At 40.5% G+C, this 25,056-nt stretch overlaps 1 protein-coding gene and 4 non-coding genes across 5 annotated transcripts; 3 read left to right on the top strand and 2 right to left on the bottom strand.

Annotated features, from left to right (window-relative positions):
• Positions 1–993: 993 nt before the first annotated feature.
• Positions 994–24,994, bottom strand: LOC139631938 (calpain-9). Its single transcript, XM_071496609.1, has 20 exons — positions 24,457–24,994; positions 20,747–20,816; positions 19,521–19,639; positions 19,163–19,296; positions 15,296–15,467; positions 15,056–15,127; positions 14,421–14,512; positions 13,855–13,929; positions 12,614–12,774; positions 11,833–11,990; positions 10,729–10,937; positions 10,139–10,184; positions 7,326–7,400; positions 6,702–6,762; positions 5,968–6,032; positions 4,690–4,758; positions 3,921–3,999; positions 3,086–3,202; positions 1,565–1,623; positions 994–1,279 (listed from the first exon to the last, which is right to left on the bottom strand). Exons 1-20 carry the CDS (start codon positions 24,808–24,810, stop codon positions 1,253–1,255), a joined length of 2,214 nt encoding a protein of 737 aa, XP_071352710.1. The 5' UTR covers positions 24,811–24,994; the 3' UTR covers positions 994–1,252.
• trnak-uuu (transfer RNA lysine (anticodon UUU)) lies at positions 8,578–8,650 on the top strand. The gene has a single exon. It is a non-coding gene; the product is annotated as a tRNA-Lys (tRNA).
• On the top strand, positions 8,977–9,049 carry trnak-uuu (transfer RNA lysine (anticodon UUU)). The gene has a single exon. It is a non-coding gene; the product is annotated as a tRNA-Lys (tRNA).
• On the top strand, positions 9,935–10,007 carry trnak-uuu (transfer RNA lysine (anticodon UUU)). Its single transcript has one exon. It is a non-coding gene; the product is annotated as a tRNA-Lys (tRNA).
• On the bottom strand, positions 11,496–11,568 carry trnak-uuu (transfer RNA lysine (anticodon UUU)). Its single transcript has one exon. It is a non-coding gene; the product is annotated as a tRNA-Lys (tRNA).
• Positions 24,995–25,056: the final 62 nt, after the last annotated feature.

Raw genomic sequence — 25,056 nt, 5'->3', positions numbered from 1 at the left:
TGTTTAAAATGTATTGTGAAGATGGCTTTTTTTTAATATGAACAAGTTCCTGTGGGGGGCAGACAAGGAGAGAGCAAAGGAAAGACAACAACAAAGCAAAACGTTTATTAATACTCATTTCAACAAAGCAACCTCAGAGGTGAAAGAGACAGGAAGAGAGACGGTGTGTCAGGGCGGGGCCGATGTATGACTAACACATGGTATCCTAAAAGTTTGAACCAACACAGGAGCAGTGCAACAGGATATTGAACACACACACACACAAACACACACAAACACACACAAACACACACACACACACACACACACACACACACACACACACACACACACACACACACACACACACACACACACACACACACACACACACACACACACAACCTCTGGTATGTGTATCTCTGACTGTTCTCGCTTTAAAGAATGATGCTGGAAGACGGATATTTACACATACCAGACTTTAGCAAAGAACAGAGGATCATTTCTCAAAATATCCCCTGTGGTCAGGGGTCAGTGCAGAGACAGACCCTGCAGAAAACAGAGAACCTATATAACCAATCTACAAGAGGAATAATCAGTTTGCGTTTGCAGTCATGGCCCGGCCAGATGTGGAATTTATTTTATAACAGAGGCATTAACATACAGTAGCAGCAGAAATGTTTGACATTCCTGTAAATATCTCTGAACGTCAGAGGAACTCATACTTTCACTTTTTTTTTAAAGTAGTTCAGATGCAACGAGACCACCTACAAAAATAGGTCATCTGATTTTAATTTCTCAAAATTATACCTACACCTATTTGCATATCCTGTTGGCCATTTCTCTGTTCCTAAAATTGAATTTATTTTAGCAAAAATTAAATCAATACACAATTTAACATGTAATTACATTAAAAGTGTTTGTAACAAAGTCAAAGGAAAAGACACAGTCACCTGAAAATATTGAGAGGGAGAGAACTGAAGAGGAAGCTTACAGACTTTGACTCTTTGTATATTCTTTTCAATATTCTTTATTCAAATTGAATTATGCTAAAACAAAGTCTAACATTTTGTCACAGGCAAACAGAAGAAACAAGTTCAAAATCACTTAATATACATTTTTTACAGTCACGTATATAACACCCTTGAGTGTGAATGAATCACTGTTCGAATGCCAGCATGTTGCCAAGAACTGCTGTTCACTTCAGCTTTAAGGCATCACCATAATACAGAAAAACATACGACAGAATCATGATGTGTGTGAGTGGACCAGGTCAGTTGTACATGGTCATGTGGAGCCACTGGAACCAATGAGAAAACATTTAGTTCAATTTCACCTGCTTTAATGATAAACCTTAATATTAATATACTTTATTATCATGTTTGACACGATTCATAAAGAACAACCTGAGATGTAGATGTTAAAATCATTCATATTATGAAGATAAAATAAATAGCAAATGTTTTGTATATCACACCTACTCTCTATTTGTGTCAATTTTCAGTTCTCTGTTGAATGTGTCTATTACTAGAGCAGATAAAGAGGAAGGAGTCAGTGTCACACAGATGTGCATCAGTGTTCATACCTGTCTGTAGCTGACTGTCACAGTTCCCATTCCCACCATGTCGTACGCTTGAAATTTGTCTGCAAAACAGGAAAAAAACAAAAAAAGTAAAAATCAGAAGGTTTCAGTTCAACTGCCAATAAATGTTCCTATTCAATTCTGCCTGTAGGACAAGGTGGGTGGAGTTTACTGTGTCGGGATGTTTTGCATGAGTTCCTGTGGACTGCCTTGACTTTCAGGAGCTTTTCTAAACTTTTCTCAGAGCTCATCATACACTCACCACCAACCTGGACATGACGTAGGCCGAAACAATTCATGTACTGTTTTTCAAATTGCTGTTGCCAGGTGAAACAGTGATGTTAATTTTGGCAACTGATTTTACATTTGTAGTTTAAATGTATAAATGTCACTTAGACAGTGACTGTTTTTGTCAAACTGTACTTCAGTATTAAATCTGTCTCTTTTAGTGTTACAGTCACATCCAAGAAGGTTGTTTCATTCTCATGACAGCACACCATAAAATAAACTGAACCAGCTGAAACTCATCCCATTGTTTTTTTGGGTTTTTTTTACAGTGAGACAGATAAATTTGCATCTTAAAGTTGAAGTAAAACACTTTCATACTGCTCGCTGAGCCACTTTGTTTACATGTGCTGTATTTGTTTATCATGAGATTAGCTGAGCAAGAACCGGCTCTGTGTATTTACAGCTGACTGTCTGTTCATCGCCCCTCAACGTTAGTGATTCATTGTCATTTGTGGACAAAAAAATGAAATGTATTTCATCATAGTTTTCACCCTCAAAGGTTAATGGTAAATGTACATCAACAGATACTTTTGTCTTAGTTTTCTTTGAAAAATGTATGGCTGTTTGTTTTGTTTTTGAAAAAACTTTGAGAATTGACAGGATTGTTTCTTAAAACACAAAGACCTTCAGCTGGAGTAAAACATCAAACTCATTGAAATTAGACACACAAGCTTTTCATTTGACAGCAGCGAAACAGTTTGTAACACAGGTTGGGTGTGGTGACAAACTGTGATATATGCATGACTAACATTGCACATAAAACCATAAAAAATAATTAGTTGCAAAGTCCTTGACCAGATTTCCGGCCCTCAACATCAAACATTGTCTCTGCTGTTTTCTGTTCTTGCTAATGAAAACATCTCTCTCTCCTTTCTGCTGTTTCCCCCATCTTTTTCACGCCTCCCCCGTCACCTCACACATCCTCCTGTCACCTCAGTTTCCCCTCTTCTGTCTCTCTTCTTCTCATTTTCTCTGTGGCTGTTTGATGTGTTTGCATCACATCATATTGTAAATACAAACTCCCTCCTGGTAAAAACTGTACATGTTGTCCTTGTAGAGGTAATTACCAGCAGAATATGCTAGACTGAATTATTTTGGATATGAGCATTTAAGTGACTTAAACAAGTCATTGTTTCTAATTTGCTTTTTGAATACTGTGACAATAATAATACAATTTCCATTTGTCTTTTTCCTATTCCACACCCCTCTCCCCCTTCCCTCATCTCCCTCCCTTACGGATCATGCTCTCCAGTTTCATCAGCAGGTACAGGAAGCCTGGGTAACTGATGGTCAAGTCAGGCTCCGTATATCTCAGTCCAACCAGCTGCATCACAAAATCATCCACTACGATGCCTGAAGCAGAGACAGAGCGGACAAACAAACACAATAATTCACTATATTCAAAAGGTGCACTGACAATAGGGGGGACAATATTTTCTCTTGTGAGACATACAGCTGTCAGTCGACCTCACACATTACAATTCACATGTTCACAGGCAGATACCAGCCTGTTGTCAGTTCAGCTTACTGACCAAATCCTTAGGGATAAACAGAGGAGGAGTGAGTGTCATGTGTTGTATTATTCTCCAGTTGATATCCTGCTTACTTAGTCTTACTTGAGTGGAGGTTCAGGTACTAATCAAAACATTTACTTGATTAAAAGCAAAAGAAAAAAAAAACTTCAAAGTAACTTCAAATGAATTGATGCTGATGAAAAAGTTTGTCATGTCTGTAAACAGAGAGCAAATCAGAACTGTATTTTCAATCATGATGACTTCTTGATCTAACTCAGACACTTCAGTATTACATGTAACTATATGTATAATGTTTAACCAAAGTACGTAACTCGAGTTGCCTCCACCTTTGTTAATGAACCACATTAAAAAGCAGAGGAAGAGGTAAAGAGAGGTGGTTTGGCTCCCCCTGTTGCTCAAACTGTTCTTGGCAGATGTGGAGTGTGAACACTTCGTGTACATAAGTTATACATGAGCTGCTAGATGCAACTGAGAAATGTTTCAAGTGTAAATCAAGTTATGTATTTATTTATGTCACTGTGTGTCCTCAGTCCTACCTGCTGCCTTCAGAGCAGGACCGACCTCTTGATACTCAAGGTGCTGGGTTTTGTTCTTGTCAAACACCAGGAAGATGTCCTGGGGAGAGATTCCACAGCATAATGAGTGCATGAAACACTGCATACACTCGGACATAATGTCTGCTAGTCTGCAGAGTCTTGTAATGCTTTTTTTCAAGTGAAAACTTGAAATTGAAAGTTAATTCTTTAAGATACATCCTCACAAACACACATATCGCTCAGTAATGGACAGATTTTTGTCGAAAATTCATTTTGTCTAGTTTTTGATTTGAAACACAGACAATGAGGATGTTCATTGGTGCAAAAAAAAAAATCTAGAGTATGCTACAGTATTTAAATTATTTCTGTATTGCAAATATTGCTTGGTTTATGTCTTCACTTTTTTAGTTCTTTATTTTTAGTAATCCTCTGAGCCACATATGAGGACGACATGGATGGTTTTATCCAGAACGATGAGTTAAAACTTGTAAAATGAGAGTGTTGTTGTTCTGCAGTGCTCACAAGAAATACACAGCATCACAATGTTCATTGTACACAGATAAACACAGAGAGGGCTAAGAAAAAAACTTAGAAAACAGGAAAGAGAACTTGCTGGAAACACTGATAAAATTCTCCCGATCCAGAATTCTGATTCTGATTCAATATAAACATCTATTCTGTATTATTTTTTCGTGCCATCATAATTTTAGCCAAGTTGATTGATTTATTTTCTTATTGATTTATGGTTGTGGTATGTTGATAATCATACCGTCCACCTCCTGATCTTCTCCCACAGACACTGGAACTCCGGCCAGTTTAGCTGAGCGATACCTTGGGTCTGGATAAAACACTGAGGTCGAGGAAATTAACCAGACCAATCCCAACAGACCTCAACAGTGACAATGCTTACACTCAGAGCTGATATACTGGTGGTGGGAAAAATGTTCAGTTCAGCATCAATCAATAATTACATATTCATTCTGAGATGGCAGTATTATTACTGTAAACTAATGGAAGCCTCACTGAGATTATTTGCAGCCCACACACAATTAACAGCAGAAAAGAGGAAGAGAACCTTTTGCTTCAAAAGCAAACAGAGCTAAAGCCTTCTGGTGACAACTCATGGTAGAGGGAAGAAAAAAATATGTCAAAATACTTCCAACATATTTGTCCCCTTCAATAAAGCCACAGAGAAAAGATATTAAGAGTGGAGGCGATTGAAGTAACACCATCTTCAACCAACATGTGTTTTTTCTGCCCTGAGGTTCTGAGATGAAAGTTCTGCTGTTTCATTTTGAAGTCTGAGATTTTTTTTACTTTACAGGATGGATCATTTGATACACTGAGTGATAAGTAATGCCAGCGAGCATGTGGCTGAGGGTCCAGGGTTCAAGTCCCTGTGCAGGTTAGTAAAATCTGAAGATGCTTGAAGCTGACGTCAACTAACAGACAGCTCACACACAAGAAATCAGTCTGTTTAAGGCAATGAGCCAACATGAATATAAACTGAACTGCAAACAAAGAGGATGATATTTTCATTCCTCAAGTTTTAAGAAATTTTGTATTCCAAGTGCTTCCTGTAGCTGTCTCTCCAGCATCTGTAATCAGTAATCATGTTGACCTCTGACCTTTTCTTGATATAAAATGTCCTCACTTCATCATTTTATCCTATCAGACATTGATGTGAAATTTTGTCATAAGACCATGAATTCTTCAGGGAAAAAATGTGTTTTGTGAGGTTGCAGTGACCTTGACCTTTGATCTTTGACATTCCTGAGATATCACATTCGCAAGAATGGGATACACGGGCAATTCCAAAAATCTAATGCTTTCAGCCATAGCTGTCGGTGGCACGGAGGATTAAAAAGGGTTAACAAGTAATGGCGGCATGGGAAGAAGACTAGCATCAGATTTAAATTAAATAAGACACCAAGTTTCCATTCGGATCTTTTTTTCATCTAAGGCCATCATGGAAAAGTGTTTTTCAATCTGACACTGTGTGTGCTTGCTCAGATATGACAATATAGTGTTTTTTTTTCAAGGATACATCCATGAGGACCACTAGGCTCTTGCAGTGCTCCAGAGCCAGGTTCTCCTCACTGCCGGCCAACACTGAGGACACCAAGCAACATCATCAGTGGACATTTTAACATACATGACACTACATTCAATCATTACATAGAACAAGAATTGAATTTTGCACTTTGAGATGTCAAGACAGGGATGGGGTCAGCAGCTCTGCCCAGCTATTAGTGTCTACTGATAAATAATTGTTGTAGACAAACAGCCTGTTTCACTAGAGGTGGTATGGTTGTCAGAACACAACAGAGTTTATGATCTGCTCATCTCATCCAAGTACACATTTGCCATTAAACACAAGGCAGGTGCTCTAAACAGATCAAAAATTCATCTATAGACACACATTTTAGGGGCAGACTGAAGAATACAGATTTGGCCTCAGCTCAGCAAAAATATCAGATCAAAGACTAGATGAAGTGATTACAACAAACCAGTCAGGCCTGGTTTTGACTGGTTTCTAATGGAGCAGCCTCAGGTGTCTGTGATATAACATGATTCCAGATGAATCCCTGCCAAACATGTGACACTACAATCAAAAGAAGAACCCATAGTAGAAATATCAAAATCAGACATTATTTTGTTTTGTTTGTGACTTGTGACTTGTCACTAAAGGAATAAAACATTTGAAAACAATCTTCTGATGAAAGAAACAAGACTGAACAAGTCTATTAATGCACCCAAGATATCAGAGACACCACTGACCTCCTCCCTGTATGGCCTCAGTCAAGAGTCTGTGGAGGTGCACTGGTCTGCAATAGCCCTTCTGATGACACAAAACAGGAAACATTCACAATACAAGACATAACGGTCAGTTTATTCTGTGTATAACTTCAATCTGTACTGTAAGTGTCATGTAAATTTAAATATGGACATAGTGTCTATTATTGATAGGGTAATATTCTCTATATATTTTTTTTACATTATTATTATAATTTTTATTATATTCTGTAAATGTGAAATGGAGCACTGCAACATAACAATTTCCCATGAGGGATTAATAAAGTATTTCTGATTCTGATCTAATTCAAAGCACAAGCACAGCTCCTGTTGTGGTTTTTGTGTATTTGTCTAAAACTGCTCAGAGCAGCAGAGCGGGTGGGGTCTGCCACAAACAGCAGTTCTGAGAAGTCCTATTTAGTTCAGAGGTTTTAGTTTAGTTCACACTTAAAATGATTTCTTGTGATTGTCTAGTCTGTGTGCTGTGTTCCAATGTTTCAGACATCCACATGGCACCTTAAAGTAGGTTAAAGTTCAAAATGATTTGCAGATGTTAGTTAATGCAGCTCTGGATTTAATGTACAGCAGCAGTGTGGAGGTAAATCTCACCTTGTTGCAGTGCTTCTGGAACAGCTGTCTGGTGGCTTTAAGAGAAGGAAGAGCGGCCTGGTGAGGAAATGTAGGCTGCAGAAAGAACATACAGTCAGAACAGTCAGTCATACAGAATTTAAATACTAGCAAGCCAGTCCTGAATTCACAACTGTTGAGCCAAATTTTGAGCTTTGCAGGGGATTTTTTTTTATGGGTGTCTCATTTAAGAAATGTTGTTTTGACACAGAGAGTCTGGAACTTAAACTAAATCAACCCTCTGCGTGTCAATGGCCCTGTTCAGACCTGGCATTAACATACATCTTCAGTGATCTGATCACAAGTGGTCAGCTCAAAGTACGTCTGCTTACACCTGGATTTAAAATGCGTCTCCACATGCGTCTTGACCACTTGTGATTATATATCACTTTCCCACTTCATATGCAAATAAACAGGTATGCTGTGTTGTTTTTAGCCAATCAGACAGTTGGGTCCCTTGTTAATGTGCTTTTGTGTGTGTGTGTGTGTGTGTGTGTGTGTGTGTGTGTGTGTGTGTGTGTGTGTGAGTGAGTGAGAGAGCAAGCAAGAGAGAGAGAGCGGGGCACTGAGGGGTTGAATGAATCAACTATTGCTATTTGCTGCACAGCTCTACAGTGAAATAAGGTTTTATCCATTCGAAATAGTAAAATATTTTCAGTTCATTTTGAAACTGTGTTGGGAAAAATGACACTGTCAGAGGACGTCAGTAGAGGAGGCGGTCCTTCAGTGTGGCCCAGGACACATTTGCCTTCACACTGCTCAAAGAATGTGGCCACATGAGGCCCAGACCACCTCCCAATGTCATCGGAGTGATCGGATCTCAAACACATCCGCAATATGTCCTGGGTGTGTTCACACCTGAACTTAGAGCTGACCACTTGTGTGATTGGATCACCAGAGACAGATGTTGATGCCAGGTTTGAACAGGGCCAATATGTTGAATATATCTGCTTTCCTCATTTGAGGTAGAAGTTTAGTTTTTGACTGCTGGCTCTTGCCACACAGATCGTTACAATGAGATTCAATGTACTGCCCTCTGCGTACAGCAGAATTACAGCAACACTGTGTGGGATCAACAGTGTGGTGAAAAGTTCTTTTTTAAATTCACTTGGCAGTTAACATAAAAATCAACTGTTCACCCATTATCTGAACTCAGTGCACACTGGCACTTATTCCAGCATGCACTGGGCAGGACATGTGATCAAACCTGGCAAGGGCTTGAACTCTCTACAGAGCCTGGATAGCTCAGCCGGTAGAGCATCAGACTTTTAATCTGAGGGTCCAGGGTTCAAGTCCCTGTTCAGGCGACACAAGTTTTAAGGTGTTGTAATGAGGGGCAATGATAAAGAAAAGCACAGAACAGCTGCTGTAGTACATGCAGGAGTATGTCTCAGTTGTGTACAAAGGGTATACTGAGTGTCTACCACCTCTGGCCAAAGCCATGAAGAAATAATGCAGCAACCAAATGTTGGTATCCTCGACCTAACCCTAAACTTAAGCACTGACCCAAAAAATCTGCTTTATCCCTATTGGGGACACAGCCATGCCTAATTAACTTGTCTTCAGTCTGAACTTTGTCCCCAAAGGTAGCCTATGACAGGTAGAGACACACACATAGCACCCTCACCATAGAGCCTGGATAGCTCAGTCGGTAGAGCATCAGACTTTTAATCTAAGGGTCCAGGGTTCAAGTCCCTGTTCAGGCGACACAAACTTTAAGGTGTTGTAATGAGCAACAACAATAAAGAAAATCACAGAGCAGCTGCCACTGCAGTACATGTACTGAGTATGTCTTAGTTGTGTACAAAGAGTATACTGCGGCATGGATACCATATACCATATACCAACCAAATGTTGTACTAGTTAGAACGAATACTGTAAATTTGATTCATTAAACCTAAACTTAACTTAAACTGTCAATTAAAAGAAATTTTTGTGTAACTATCGTGTTTCCTTTATGCATTGCATTCTGGTACAAGAGCATGCATCAACAATACAACAGCAAATCACACGTGTGTGTGTGTGTCCCTGTATATATATATATATATATATATATATATATATATATATATATATATAACGAACACATACATCTTTGTCTCACTATATTTGTGGGGGACCTCTTACCCTAAACTCTTACCCTAACCTTAACCATTACATCCAGATTCCTAATTCCTAACCCTAACCCCAACCCTAACCTAACCTAAATCTAATTCTACCCCTAACCTAAACCTAACCCTAAATTTAAGCACTGACCCAAAAATCAGCTTTTTCAATATTGGGGACACAGTTGTCACAACTTGTCTTCAGTCTTAACTCTGTCCCCAAAAGTAGATATTTCAGGATTGATTTAAAGGGTCTGGTATCCAACATAAGTCTTTCTTCGACCAATCACGTAAGCGATCACTACAATGAGAATCAAGTCAGCCAGAGCAGCGCCAACAATGATTGGGATTAAGATGCTGGTGTCATCCACTGAACATTCATGGGCTGTGCTGAAACCACCCTTCTTGACTCCAAAGGGCTGCACTTGTAGGTTGAAGGTGTGGAGGGTATGACAGGCAGAGACACACAAACAAACATACAATAAAGCCTGGATAGCTCAGTCGGTAGAGCATCAGACTTTTAATCTGAGGGTCCAGGGTTCAAGTCCCTGTTCAGGCGATGCAAGTTTTAAGTTCCTGAATTGAAAACACTCCAACATGGTCACTTCTCTGACTGGTATTTCTAACATCACCTTCACTAGGTGAATAATAACTAATGGTGAAAAATTACTAATTTAACTTGTTTCCTACCTCTGTTATTGAAGATAAGTCTTGAGTCGCTGGTTTGTGAGCAGGACTGGAAAAAAACATGAAAACATATTTGGATCATCATAATTGTAATCACAAATCTTAAAGCCTGAGCTCTGACAGAAAAAGTTCTGCTATCATGGTATCAGCATCTTGTTTTGGGAGTAAAAGGCACATTAAATAATCAATGTGAGATGCTTGAATGTCTCAGAGATTCAGATCTCCCTCCCAGATATAGTGCAAGTTCGTCTCTCCTGACATACAGTTGTGTGCACTTAATTATTACAACAAGTTATGGCCTTTCAAATTGATTGATTGATCATTTAGGTGACTCTGTAATATAAGATGTAATGTCACACTTCATTCACATTTTTTCTTTCATTCCTTCAGGGGTGAGATGTGATTATGAGCCATCTAAGGTTTCTTTGCCTCATCAGCAGATTTGGAGGTCAGTTTATTTTGTATCAAACATTTTACAGTTTAGTGGTATGTGAGGTATGTTTTACATTCTTGTCCTAACTCCACTGGTATGAAAAACACAAAACCTAAACTCTATCATGATCACCCAATCACCCGATCAACCCATGACTCACGTGGCTGCATTGCCCTGTTCTGTCAGCACCCGGAGGAGAAATGCTCCCTGCTGATTGGGCTCGGCGGTGGAAGGAATGATGATGTAGCGGCCTGGTGAAAGGACTCCACGAAGAACAACCTCCCGACGTGTGGAGTAATGAGGGGTGCAGAGGACAGGGCTAGCTTTACTCAGCTCCTCAGCTGACAGGTACGTATTTGTAGGATTGGCCTGGAGAGGAAGACATGCATGTACCCAATGAGTGCTAGCTACTGAGCTACTGTTCTCAAGTATATATATATATATATATATATATATATATGTGTATATATATATATATATATACACACATACACATAAATATATATACAGATAAATATATATATATATATATACATTGACATCTACATTGAATTACTTAGACATATTATATAAAAGCTCAAAATCTGGGATTTCAGAGAGAAATAGGATAAGTTATTTAGGTTTGATTGAACGTGGTTGAAGTGTATGGTACATGGCTTAACTCACTGTGTAACCTGACTAAGGAGCCTAAATTGGTATTTTGAGTGAGGCTGCAGGAAGGCTCTTATGTCTACACGGGTTTGCTTTGCTCTCCGTCTTTCCACAGACAGTCCAAACAAATGCAGATTTTTTGTGACTGTAAAGTGCCCATATCTGTGAACCTGGTGAACCGTTTAAGGCCGTGTCTTTCAGTCCAAACCTCAACGGCAGGAACTTGGTTTCTTCACCTCTGCTTCCTGTCTGTTGTAAGCAGAGTAAAACTTGTGCCGCCTGAACAGGGACTTGAACCCTGGACCCTCAGATTAAAAGTCTGATGCTCTACCGACTGAGCTATCCAGGCTCTAAGGTGAAGGTCCTGTGTACTGTGTACCTTTGGGGACAATGTTCAGACTGAAGACAAGTTAATTAGGCACGGTTGTGTCCCCAATAGGGATAAAGCAGATTTTTGGGCCAGTGCTTAAATTTAGGGTTAGGTCGAGGTTAGGGTTAGAATTAGATTTAGGTTATGTTAGATTAGGGTTTGGCATTCAGATGTAATATAGTAAGACAAGAATGTATGTGTGTGTATCTCTATGTGTGTCTATGTGTGTCTGTGTGTTTTTACCCGGTATATATGCAGGGCTATGGCAAGGTTGATGCCTCTACGTCTCTGGGATTTCTGCAGCAGAGCCAGAACGAAGGAGCAGGTCTTCTCAGAGTCCGCTCTGCCACGGTCCACCTCTGACAGTACGAAGTAGAACTGAGGGTTCCGCCAGAACAAACCTGGACACACACACACACACACACACACACACATACATGCGCACACACGCTTTGAGTGCTTGCCTTTCATTTAGACTCTGCTACATTAATGGCAACTGCAAACAACATATCACATACCTTATTTATACACACAAATTTACAATTTGCTCAACATGGAAGTGAATATGTTATGAAGACATGTCAAAAATCACAATCACAGCTGGTTTATCTTTTTAATGTGAAAGCTTCCCTGTGTGGACGACCATCTGCTGACTGGTGGGTATAAACTCTGATTCAGTCAGCGTCGATGGGCAGAAATATATGTCACTAGAAACTGAATTTGAATCATTTGTATTGGAATTTGAATTGCTCAACTTGAATAATTCCATTAAAAACTGGATTTCGCATAATTTGAATTTGTAGTGTTTAACTCTGATTACTGCACTGAAACACTTAATCTGAAGAACAGAATTTGAAAATGAATGAATTGGTCTGGAACTGAATTCCAATTAATTTGAAACTGAATCTTAACACAAAGAAATTGAATTAATTTGCTCTGAAACTATATTTGATCCTCATTGGAAATTAAACTCTTCAACTCTTGTATTTGTATTTATTTATATTTGTATCATCATTTGCCTTACCCCCTTGGGGAGAGCCTCCCGCTGTGATACTTGGCACCCAGTTCCCATGATGCATTATGTAGGACCACGGCAGCATGCCGGACCTTGGTTCTCTGAGACTGTCGGTCAGGTGACACACCTCCATCACCTCGAACTGCTGTCTGAAGTCTGACACTGACATCCTGATTGACAGAATGAGAAACAGGTAAATTCAGACATTTCACATGTTTTCTTTTGTCTCATGAGTCAGTAGTGAGCAGTGTTGTAGCAGCTGTGATTGCGTAGCTTTGTATCACTGTCCACCACGACGCCACACTGCCTGCTTCTTTCTTTCTGTCTTGCTTTCACCAACAATAAAATGACTAGAATTACCACCTCGTGATTGTATGCCAGGAAATACAGTCACAATCTCACCTTCCTGAGTTAAAGTGTTGAATAACAGCCAGATGTGTTTTTGCAGATCATTATGATGTCACAGTGAAATTGACCTTTGACCATTTAAATATAAAAAGTCATCACTTCATCATTTTATCCTATTAGATGTTTGCGGTAAAATGTGTTATAATAAGCATATGATTTTGTGGGTTATGGCCAGGCCAGTAATTTAATAGTTTTAGGGACAAGGCCATTTGGCCATCGATGTCACAAAAACTTTTAGGGCACAAAGGCCATTGAGTGATTTGATGCCTACAAATAAATAACTTAACTTTCTGATGAGAAGTAAAAACAAGAAAAAAACAGAAATGACATGAAAATCATATATTATTCACATTTTAATATAAATAAATAAAAGACATGTTTTAAGGTGCATCCTGTTATCGTGTATCGATGTACCAGACTCTATAAATATGAAAATATATTTCATTTAAAAAAAAATTTCAGTAGATGAATGTCAGAAAAGTCAGAAATATTCTGCTCAGTGGCATCAGGGCAAGCAAGGCAAGCAGTGTTTGCCCAGTTGAAGCTCAAAATAGACATCAATTAGAACAATATAGTATTGATAGTGATCTCCCCTTGCACCTGATCTCAGAGCAGCTTTCTCTCTCTTTAAGGATCTGATGCCCCCGTGCATCCATCATGTAATTTACTGTGTAAAAGAAAAAGTGATGTCAAGGTAAGTGGACTTGTTTGCCTAGTTGTTCCTGTTGTGGTAGAGACTTGCATGTCAGATTGTTTTGTTTGGTGTTTGCAGAAGGCGGACATTACAAGTAAGCATCAACAGTGATGCGTGTCAAAGACTGATAATGGCACCACAAACTCACCAGAACTCCCCGTCCTCCCGGCGTACTCTGCCCAGTCTTCTCTGCTCCTCTCTGCTCACTGTGCTCCACTCTGGACTGGAGAGAAAGACACACAGACAGAAACAGACAGAGAAGCAGAGACACTTTTTATCTTTATGCAGTGTAAAATATTATTTCCCTATTATACAACTTTCTCATGAAAACAACAGGTTTTTCAAAGTTAGCTAATACCTTAGTCATCCCATAACCTCAGAGACAATATTGTTTTTTTCCATTTGCGCCAATTCTGTACTTCAACTATTCTTTTCAAACTCTGTTCTCATGATAGACCCCATTTACAATTTTAATTTGACTTTAAAGCCACACAGAGTAGAAGTGAGACACATGAGACTGAGAAGACTGAGACAAATGTACATCTGCAACCGCAAACACACAAACAATCTCAGGTAGTTTTAGAGAGAGAAATCCTATTAATCTTGCATGTTGACTTAAGGATTTTTTCATTCTAACATTTTCACTTAGTACAAGAGAAGCTGTAAAAGCAATTGAAAATCTGTCTAATTTGGCTCATGTAGTTGTGTACCAACCCTTGCAAGTCACTCCAGGGCCCCTCCCACTCAGTGTTGCCCCAGGGGTTGAGGATTCGTACCAAATCCACGGTGCTGTGTGTTGTCCTAACCTGTCAGAGGAGGAGGAAAACAGACAGAAAGAAAATGTAAGAGCAATGGAAAGACCAGGCCAGGAAGGAGCTGCATTTCCACAAATCCTCCATTTAAACATTAGGCCCATCAATTTCAGTATTTGTGGCCTCAGTAGAAATACTTCACCTGCTCTCTGAAGTGTACATGTGCATCTGTTTTTGCAGCTTCACATTTATGTGTAAAACTCATACCCATATCCATAAAGAAAACCAAAGCATGCTGCTGTCTGGATTGTTTTTATAGTCCCAGCAATAGTGTTCTTGGACTTAATGTAAGGACATTAAAATGTATGGTAAAGTCTGTCAAACTTGCCTCAGTCAAACTCTGTGAGACATCCAAAAGATGACTCGGGGGACATTTTCTCAACATTGTTTAGGGAAAGTTAAAGAATCGTCACTAGCACTTATTGCTGCGCTAACACTTCTTATCGCACTTAACCTTGATTGTTCCCCTTTCTGTAAGTCGCTTTGGATAAAAGCGTCTGCTAAATGACTAAATGTAAATGTAAAATGTAAAGTTACCTTCTCTACTGCAGTCAGAGAGTAGGCATGCCTGAACATGATGCCTAATTCATTCCTGTGCTCCAGAGGACCCTGGAGAGAGAAAAAAACACATCCACCCACAGTCAGGACAGAGGGAACAGACAAAATGGCATGTCTCATCAGATACACATGAACCTCAGTGGGGGTACTGTTCTGCTTCAGTGTTTCCCAGCAGGATCTAAACTAGCTTTCATGTTCTCGCTGACCTCCTCTCTGTACCTGGGTGTTGGCGCAGTTGATGAGTGCTCCTCTAGACAGCTGGTATCTGAGGAAGGCTGGCAGGTCCCTTGGCAGTGAGGCAATCTTTAAAACCTCAGCCACCCCGCCTGTCATATCAACCATTGCCTCGTGAGGGAAGCCCATGTCCAGAGCTCTGTAGCCACCTTTTAGCCTGGGACAAAGACACGGGAGGACAAAAACATCAGACAGTTTTCAGGTAAATACCTGGACAAAGGGGCCATTGACAGGCTTTTATTGAGCATTCAAAAGAAAATTCATTTCCTGATAAAACACCATATTCAAACAGATGTACAGCTAAACAGATTTTCACATTTTAGGGAAACATAAATCATTAAATCTATTCCAGAATTAAGGATGTTTTTTCCAGATTGTCTGGATTTTGCCTGGTTGTAAACACTTCTGTGTTAACACTAGTTAGTCTGACCCCTCTACTGTTTTTCAAGCAAAACTTCTGTGACAACATTTCAATTTGTGTATGTAGGGATGGGTGTCGTTCAGACTTTAACTACAGCTACTTTTACCAATACTGCTTATCAGTCTGGTACTGTAACAGTACTAGTATTGGTACTTTTTGTTATTTTGTAAGAGAAAAAACTAAATTAACATAGCTTTATTCTATCATGCTATCATGTTCAATTCACATTCTTGAGTAGCAAACTAACAAATCACCATTATAGACTAATCCTGTAGTGATGGAAATGTAAAACAAATGTAATAACATAACAATCAGCTGTCTAATGGTTGCTTTCCATCATTAACCCACGTTGGTATAGTTTAGTTAACTGTGTGTGGGCTCCAGGCTGCTCACATACAAGCATTCTCCTCCTGTATGTGACGGACTTTCATTGGATGCTTCAAGAGATCACTTGTGTTTCTGCCCTTTGCAAAGATGTACCCACGCCTTTGAACATTAAGTCCTCTCCACCGCCGTCACTAAGAGCAGGGTCTCTGTGTTCGTGTGTGTGTGCTGCTTGGTGCTCCAGCATGTGAGACAGAGCAGCAGCAAAAATGCATCATAGACAAATGTTTTCACCAGAAATGGAGTTGGTGAGATAAAATGTGTGAGAGAAGTTTTATGTCGCAATAACAAATAGGAAATGTATTTTCTTAATTTCTCCAGTACTGTGAGCGGAACAGATAACGCTGGAACTTATAGATACTCCGGTCTTTAAAAATGTATCCATTTAATGCGGGGTTTCGGCAGCCATCCCTATGTGTATGTGTCTCATGTTTCATATCTATGATTAAAATGATTTCTGGTTATACTAATAGGTACATAATTTCTTTTAGTGCCACATAGGATTTAATGAAGCAACTATTTAGTTATTTAGTTTGTTAATTGCCCGACCAGAGAGGGGAACACTCTGGACCACTGTTACACCACAATCAGTGGTGCTTATCACGCCGTCCCCCGGGCTGCACTGGGCCACTCTGACCATGTCATGGTCCACCTGATTCCCACATACAGGCAGAAACTAAAACTGTGTAAACCTGTTGCGAGGACATCAAAGCAGTGGTGCAGTGAAGCCATAGAGGATCTGCGGGCATGTTTGGACTGCACTGACTGGGAGGTGTTCAGGACTGCTTCCAACAGTCTGGATGAGTTCACAGAGGCTGTGACGTCATACATCAGCTTCTGTGAGGACTGCTGTATCCCATCACGCACCAGGGTGAGTTATAACAATGACAAACCCTGGTTCACAGCTAAGCTCAGTCAGCTCAGGAGGCAAAAGGAGGAAGCTTTCAGGAGTGGGGACAGGGACAAGTTTAAGTCCAAGTACAGGTTTAGCAAAGCGGTGAGAGAAGCTAAACGACTGTACTCTGAGAAACTTCAGCTCCAGTTCTCAGCCAATAACTCTGCTTCTGTCTGGAAAGGGCTCAGACAGATCACTAACTACAAACCTAAACCCCCCCACTCCATTAATGACTTCCGTCTGGCCAACGATCTGAATGAGTTCTACTGCCGCTTTGAAAGACAGTGGGACAAGCCTGACACTAACCTCCACATCAGAGCCACATCAGAACCCCCCTCCTCCCCTACCAAAGGAACGTCTCTCTCTATCCTGGAGAGAGATGTCAACAGGCTTTTTAAGAAGCAGAATCCCCGCAAAGCAGCCGGTCCTGACTCTGTCTCTCCATCATCCCTGAAGCACTGTGCTGATCAGCTGTCTCCAGTGTTCACAGACATCTTCAACTCCTCACTGGAGATCTGCCACGTGCCAGCCTGCTTCAAATCCTCCACCATCATCCCTGTCCCCAAAAAACCAAGGCCCACAGGACTAAATGACTATAGACCCATTGCCCTGACCTCTGTGGTCATGAAATCATTTGAGCGTCTTGTCCTGTCCCATCTCAAATCCATCACTGACCCACTCCTGGACCCCCTGCAGTTCGCCTACAGAGCCAACAGGTCTGTAGACGACGCCGTCAACATGGCTCTCCACTTCATCCTCCAGCACCTGGACTCCTCAGGGACCTATGCCAGGATCCTGTTTGTGGACTTCAGCTCTGCCTTCAACACCATCATCCCGGCTCTGCTGCAGGACAAGCTCTCCCAGCTGAGCGTGCCTGACTCCACCTGCAGGTGGATCACCGACTTCCTGTCTGACAGGAGGCAGCACATGAAGCTAGGAAAGCACGTGTCTGACTCCCAGACCATCAGCACTGGATCCCCACAAGGCTGCGTTCTTTCTCCTCTGCTCTTCTCCCTGTACACCAACACCTGCACCTCCAGCCATCAGTCTGTCAAGCTCCTGAAGTTTGCAGACGACACCACTCTCATTGGACTCATCTCTGATGGCGATGAGTCTGCCTACAGGTGGGAGACTGAGCGTCTGGTGACCTGGTGCAGGCAGAACAACCTAGAGCTAAACGCTCTGAAGACAGTGGAAATGATAGTGGACTTCAGGAAGAGCCCAGCCCCACCCACCCCCATCTCCCTGTGTGACTCCCCCGTGGCTACCGTGGAGCATTTTCGCTTCTTGGGAACCACCATCACACAGGATCTCAAATGGGAGCTAAACATCAGCTCCCTCATCAAAAAAGCTCAGCAGAGGATGTATTTCCTGAGGCAATTGAAGAAGTTCAACCTGCCAAGGACTATGATGGTGAACTTCTACACCTCCATCATTGAGTCCATCCTCACCTCCTCCATCACCATCTGGTACGCTGCTGCCACGGAGAGGGACAATAACAGACTGCAGCGTATCATCCACTCTGCTGAGAAGGTGATTGGCTGCAATCTTCCGTCCCTCCAGGACCTGTACGCCTCAAGGACTCTGAGGCGTGCAGGGAAGATTGTAGCTGACTCCTCCCACCCTGGACACAAACTCTTTGAGACACTCCCCTCTGGCAGGAGGCTGCGGTCCTTCAGGACCAAAACCTCTCGCCACAAAAATAGCTTCTTCCCATCTGCTATTAGCCTCATCAACAAGGCTAGAGAGCCCCACTGTTGCTGATCAATTGCACCAATCACCAGAAAAAATTCCTTGTATGTGAAAGCATACTTGGCAATAAAACTGATTCTGATTCTGATTCTGATTCTGATTCTGATTTAACAATTAAGAAAACTACTAAATATGGAGTTTTTGCAACTAAATATAGCTTTTAAAACACCTTTAACAGACAAAATAGGACCAAGACTAAATAATCTCTGTCTGTACAGTAAACTATACAGTGCAAAACAGACAGCAAAGAAATCAATGTATTATTGTTCCCATTAAAGGTGATAAAAAAAAGTTTATTCTGAGGGTGTTGTTGACAAACGCCAAAGTGATCTTCTGTTCGATAAAGTGGCCACGAGAAAAATGATGATGTGCACACACCAACCGGTTGACAAGGACTCACTTAGCATAGGCCTTCTCCAGCAGGGAGCTCCAGAACTCGTGTTTTTCTGGGGAGCTCAGGTAGAGCAGTTTGTCGTTCCGAGTCGGCAACAAGTCGTCAATCCTCACCTCCTCCCACTGACCGTACTGCCAGAACTACAGAGACAGAGAGGGGCGGATGTTGAGTGACCTGCTTTCACCAACTCTACAAAGGCCATACAGTGAACAGTCCTTAGGAACAAAGAAAATTATTCCTAAACCTACTCACACTATAATTACAGTTTCTGAGACTGAGGATTTTAAGTTGAGGAAACATTAACAACATTAATATGACCTGGCTGCACAGGCAACAGCGTGTCAGGCAGTGTTTCGGTATTTACCCTGAAGGTGAAGCTACCGTTGTATCCATCCTGAAAGCTCTGATCTAGGGGCATGACCTTGTTGAGAAGAGATCGGTGCATAGCGAGAGATGCAATAGCAGAGAGTAACCAGCAGTCATCTAAGGAAAGCAGATATGGGTTATTAGAAAGATGGATCCTTTAAAGTCTGCATTTCAATACCGAATGTCATCAGTGCCTAATAAGCCCTGTTTTTAAAGGCTCCTCCATGTGCAACTATGTCTTTCCCATCCATTTCAGCCTTTAGTTTCCCATTGTCCTTTGTGCACCGAACAGTTGATTCATGGTGCATGGAGTCAGAAAATATCACATGATCAAACTGGATTTAACAGGTATTTGTCTTCAGGTGGGAAATAGCACCTGAGTAGTCACAGGTAAATAAATCTATGTTTGTTCTTGCTGGCACCCTGGACAATCAAACACAGGGTTTTATTCTCTGCAATGCCACAGGACCATTCCATTTGTGGAGGAGGAGCAGGTTCAGTCTGGTCTTAAGGTTCTTATAAGGACCCACCTGCATGGGCTGCACCCTGCTAAGGACCCTGACTCTGGACACAATTAATGTGTCAACACAATTGTTCCTAGTAGAATTGCTCTAAATTGGGACCCTGGTTGTACAAAGATGGTTGGATACGGTGCATTGCTGCATTACTGCATGTGTGCAATGCTTCATCACCTGCAGGTGCATCAGGTTTTATTTATGTGCTTATTCATGGGTCCTTCACAGATGGTTTAGCCACTTTGGAGCTGCATTATTTTTCTTTGAAAACTCAAAGTGCTGACTGTCAAATTCTGCTATTTGACATTCACCCTAATTTAAACCCACTTTGTAACAGTGTTAAAATGTTTTATGGTCCAGTTAGTTTAGATTTGAGGATATATGGCTTTGTCAAACCCCAGTAAACATAAAAACAAAAAAAGTATATGAAATGTAATGGGAACCTGGGCCGTGTCTGCATGAAGAGTAAACTCACCATCACAGTTCACCTTATGACTGTATTTGCAATTTCTTCTCTAAGTTTACTCACCTTTTAAGTTTATCTGACAGAACATACCAATACTACATCATAACACAGTATATAATAATTAGCTGATACTTTATATTTAAAGACTGCCTTAACTCAACTGTCCTGTGGGAAAGTGAACCATGTGTTTTGTGGACTCATCATGTACTGTCTCGTGTAACACTACAGTAGTTGTCTACTTACTGAGTTTTCCCTGGCAGACATCCAGGCGTGTAGCTCCATTTATGATGAACTGAGGAGATGGACAGAGCTCCTACAGCCGGCAGGGAGTTTGATGATTGGGCGAGAAAAAGGTGGGTAGGTGGGGGGCGTGGGGGGTTGGGACAAAAGCAAGGAGTGAGATGAAATGAGAGATTGGGTGGAGAGGGAAACAGTCAGACGATGAAAAATAAAACAGGATTCAGCGTGTCCGAAATCAGCACGCCAAAGGGAGTGGCAGCTAATCATTAAATGTTAGCTATTAGAACAACATGACATAAACTTGGCACAGTGTTCTTTTGAAGTTGTAGTACAACAGTGTCTTACCCAGAGTCAGACAGAAGGACTGATAATGGTTAAATCTGGTCAGTGTTGTCAGGCGTAAGATCATTTTTGTAAATGTGTGATTAATCATTTTAAAAACCTCTAAATATATGATTATGACTTAGCCTACTCTAAGCCTACTCTACTTGCTATAAGCAGAGAGGAAACTTCAGTAAAATGTTGGAATGATGAATGTAGAGAACAACTGAGAACGATGAGACTGCAAAATGCATCTGATAAACTACAAAGTTTATTCAGTTTACACCCTCTGTGAGATTACTTTGTCAAGGCAAGATAAAACAGAAATCAAATATGTCATCATGCACCCAGTGAACTATATAAAATAGGTTGTTAGAGTCACTGTGTGTATACAGTGTCGCTATGCATGTTTGTTTGTGCGTGGGTAACAGTCCGCAGTACCAGTTAAACAGGATTGATGTGTATCCTGAAGATTAACTCGCTGGTGAACAAGGTGTCGACTACTGACTACTGACTCTGCATTCACTTTTTAAACCTGTGTCCCTGCTGGTTTTTATTGCTCGCAGTCGTCCTGCAGTCTCAACAAGAGGAAAATACCATCAAGGTATTGGATGTCCAAGTTTAGGAAAACAATTTGAAAAGGCTAAATATGTCTTCTGATCTACAGGACTCACACCATTGACAGACCTTTGGAGTCCTGTAAAACCAAACATTCAACACTATATACAAGTGCACAGGGTAAAGGGGTATCAGTCTCATAAGCCTAGCCTCTTATGCTATAAATGCAACCTTTGTGGAGCTTGTAAGGTTTCATTTTGATGGGACTGTGTGCCAGGGAGCTTTTGATTTCAACCTGAAAGTGTTGATAGGGCATTACACTGTAATGTAAAGCATTCTTGTTGTTTTATACAACCCTAAAGTTACACACACACACACACACACACAAAAACTCACTAAACTTAAAACATTACACATATTACACAGTCTGGAACACCCTATTGCTCTCACCAGTATCACAAATAACAGTGGATAGTTCAGTGGAAATAAAACATTCAAATAAAACTGAACTGTCAATTGCATTGTATTTAGCTCCACCTGTAACCCTCAATAATGACCTTCACTCCACCGCTGCTACTGAGAAGAGCTGTTTTTATTTAATGTGGAGAAGCCTTCATTTGATACGTCACTTATATTTTCCACAGACAGACCTACCAACAAGTTTTATCTTATCCCTCACTCTGTCCTGCCCTGATTCAAGAGAAGAGAAGAGAAGAGAAGAGAAGAGAAGAGAAGAGAAGAGAAGAGAAGAGAAAATTTTATTTTCTAAGGCTGTTATGTCAGTTTTCAGGTAAAGAATGTAAAACAATACATTATCTACAGTGTTTAACTTTGACAGCCTGTTATTACATATACTTTGAGAATCTTAAACAGATGTTAAGTGTGTCTATGTTTGAATCCCTGAGGGACTGACGAACAGTGTTCCAGTTATATTGTTGTGAGGACTTCATAGTGAGCCTCGTGTTTAGACATGATCACTTATGAAGGCACACTGGTGGTCTAGGAGTTGAAGCCACTGACCAATACTTGTTATGTCCCTGGTTTGATTCCTGCAGCCCCAATCTCTCTATTCTCTCATTTCCTGTTAGCTTTCTATTGTTGGCTTTCTTACATAAAATTCCCCAAAAATATTTTGAAGAAGTGATCACTTGAAATGACTATAGTTTACCCTCTGGATTATAGTTTTCCTATAGTCTTAACAGTAAGTTTACAGTGACCCTACTCCTCATAGACAGAGTGCAAATTGTACAATGAGGGCAGGGTGGGGGCAGTATTTTTTTTCAGCACAGACAATATAGTATTTTCTCTAATCTTTGATTTATTGTGAGATATTTGATCATCTGAACATCTACTGAAATGCAACCAGCTGTTATCGACTCATAGATCCAAAGGGTGACCCAGATTAAACACTGCTTTTTGTAAAATGTTAGAAGCCAAACAGGTTGAAAACCACTGGTTTAATCTTTAACAATGTGTTGTATTTTATAAGCTTGTTATATTGCTATATAATGCTATATAAGCTGTCAAATAAATGTAGTGGAGTAGAAAGTACAATATTTGCCCCCGAAATGTAGTGGAAGTATAAAGTAGCATAAAATGGAAAAAGGAAAAAAGTACAATTACCTAAAAATGGTACTTCAGAAACAAAAATCTGTTTTTTTTTACAGAAATGCAGCATTAATTTAATCGTTAAGTTTTGTCAGTCCCCAAATTGCACTAAAAATACTGATGTCCTACTCCATCTTCTTTTCTACAGGGAGTAGGCTACAACTATATTGTCTATATTGTGCAACTGTACTTCTGTGTATCTCATGTTTTAGAGGATTTTTTTTTTTTTTTTTACACCACTACATTTATCTGATAACTGTAGTTACTTAGCAGATGAAGATTCACATCCAAAACGTGTTAAACTCCTAAATTATTATGTTTTACCATACAAAAAACTATCCAACAGCAATTGTGAAAGAAGTACTCATATTTATAATTTAAGTAAAAGTGGCAGTATCAATCTACAAAAAATGCACTGCATTCAAATTTTTACTCAAGTAAAAGTTGCCTACATAAGTAAAAGTGCTTGTTGGACAGTGTATTATTAGGTATTGTTATATATATTAGTTATTGGAATATTATTACTGTTTCACTAGAGGACATAAAGATAATTTTAATTACTTTTAAAACTGGTGCTTTCATCTCTAATGATGCATCATATTTTATAAGTTGATTATGTTTCAAATGAACAACGATGAAATAACAATTGGCTGTCAAATAAATGCAGTAGAGTAAAAAGTAAAATAATACCCAATTAAATGCAGTGAAGTAGATGTGCAAAGTAGCATAAAATGGAAATACTCAAGTACAGTACCTATGCACAAGCACAGTTAGTATTTCCACTACTGTGCAACAGTGTGCAAAGAAGTTCAGATGAACCACCGGAAACAACAAGAAACGCATTTAAATGCTGTTTACAAGTGAATGCATTAACATATCTTTCATTTTTGAAAGTGTAAATAAGCAGACATATACACTAACAATGTACAATTCGTGGCTGATACCTTCATACTTTTTATGAAATAAACCTGGAAGGGCACACAGACAGCGCAGGCCTCCTCCAATATCAAACACCATGAACCAAACTTCAGAGGAAAAAAAATCAAATTCGTTGTAAATGATCTGCCACAAAATGTATCTGGTTCCTCCCTGGCCAACGACCCATCCTCCACTAAGTTTGGTGCAAGTCGGTTCAGTACTTTTTACTTAATCCTGCTGGCAAACAGACAAACAAGAATGTATTTAAGGTCTAGTTTTCATCTTTTGCTGCTTCATCTTTGCTTTACCTTTGGCCGCTTCCACGTCACGCCGGAGTGCATCTCCAGCTCTCCCAGGGGGAAGTGATAGTCCACGAACAGTCCGTCCCGGCCGATCGTGTGGACTTCCCCGCTCTCCGGGGGCATGCCCTGGTTCACCATGTCCGCCAGCCAGCGGCGGGACTGCGAGCCCAGCAGCTCGTCGGAGCAGACCGAGTCCACATCGTCCTCCGGCGGAGGAAGGGAGCTGTCCGACGACAAACTCAACGACTTTATCATGTCAAATCCAATATGTCCTCCACTGAGACTCCAGTGTCTGAACTGAGCTTCTAACTCAGATAATAGACAGAGGCCACGCCCTCTGGGACAGGTACACACACACATGCTCACCTGAGCGGAAGATGGCACAAAGCGAGCCAGGTGTCTCCCAGCATGTCGAGCTGCTCTCACGTTACGCCACGACACTACACTAAGGTTGAAAGTTGCATCAGGTTACAGTGGTTACTGTTAGGCTTGTTAGTTCCCTTACAGAGCTGGGAAGTTCATGTTTATTGTGTAGCACATTAAACACAGTTTAGTCATCACAATGAAAGTGTCATTTTTCTCCCAGAGTGCTTCACTACCACACAG

This window comes from Trachinotus anak, unplaced genomic scaffold (genome assembly GCF_046630095.1).
Source record: "Trachinotus anak isolate AG129_WGS33_773 ecotype Australia unplaced genomic scaffold, CSIRO_AGI_Tana_v1 ptg000014l, whole genome shotgun sequence".
Lineage (NCBI taxonomy): Eukaryota > Metazoa > Chordata > Actinopteri > Carangiformes > Carangidae > Trachinotus > Trachinotus anak.
This window is presented reverse-complemented; position numbering and strand designations above follow the sequence as displayed.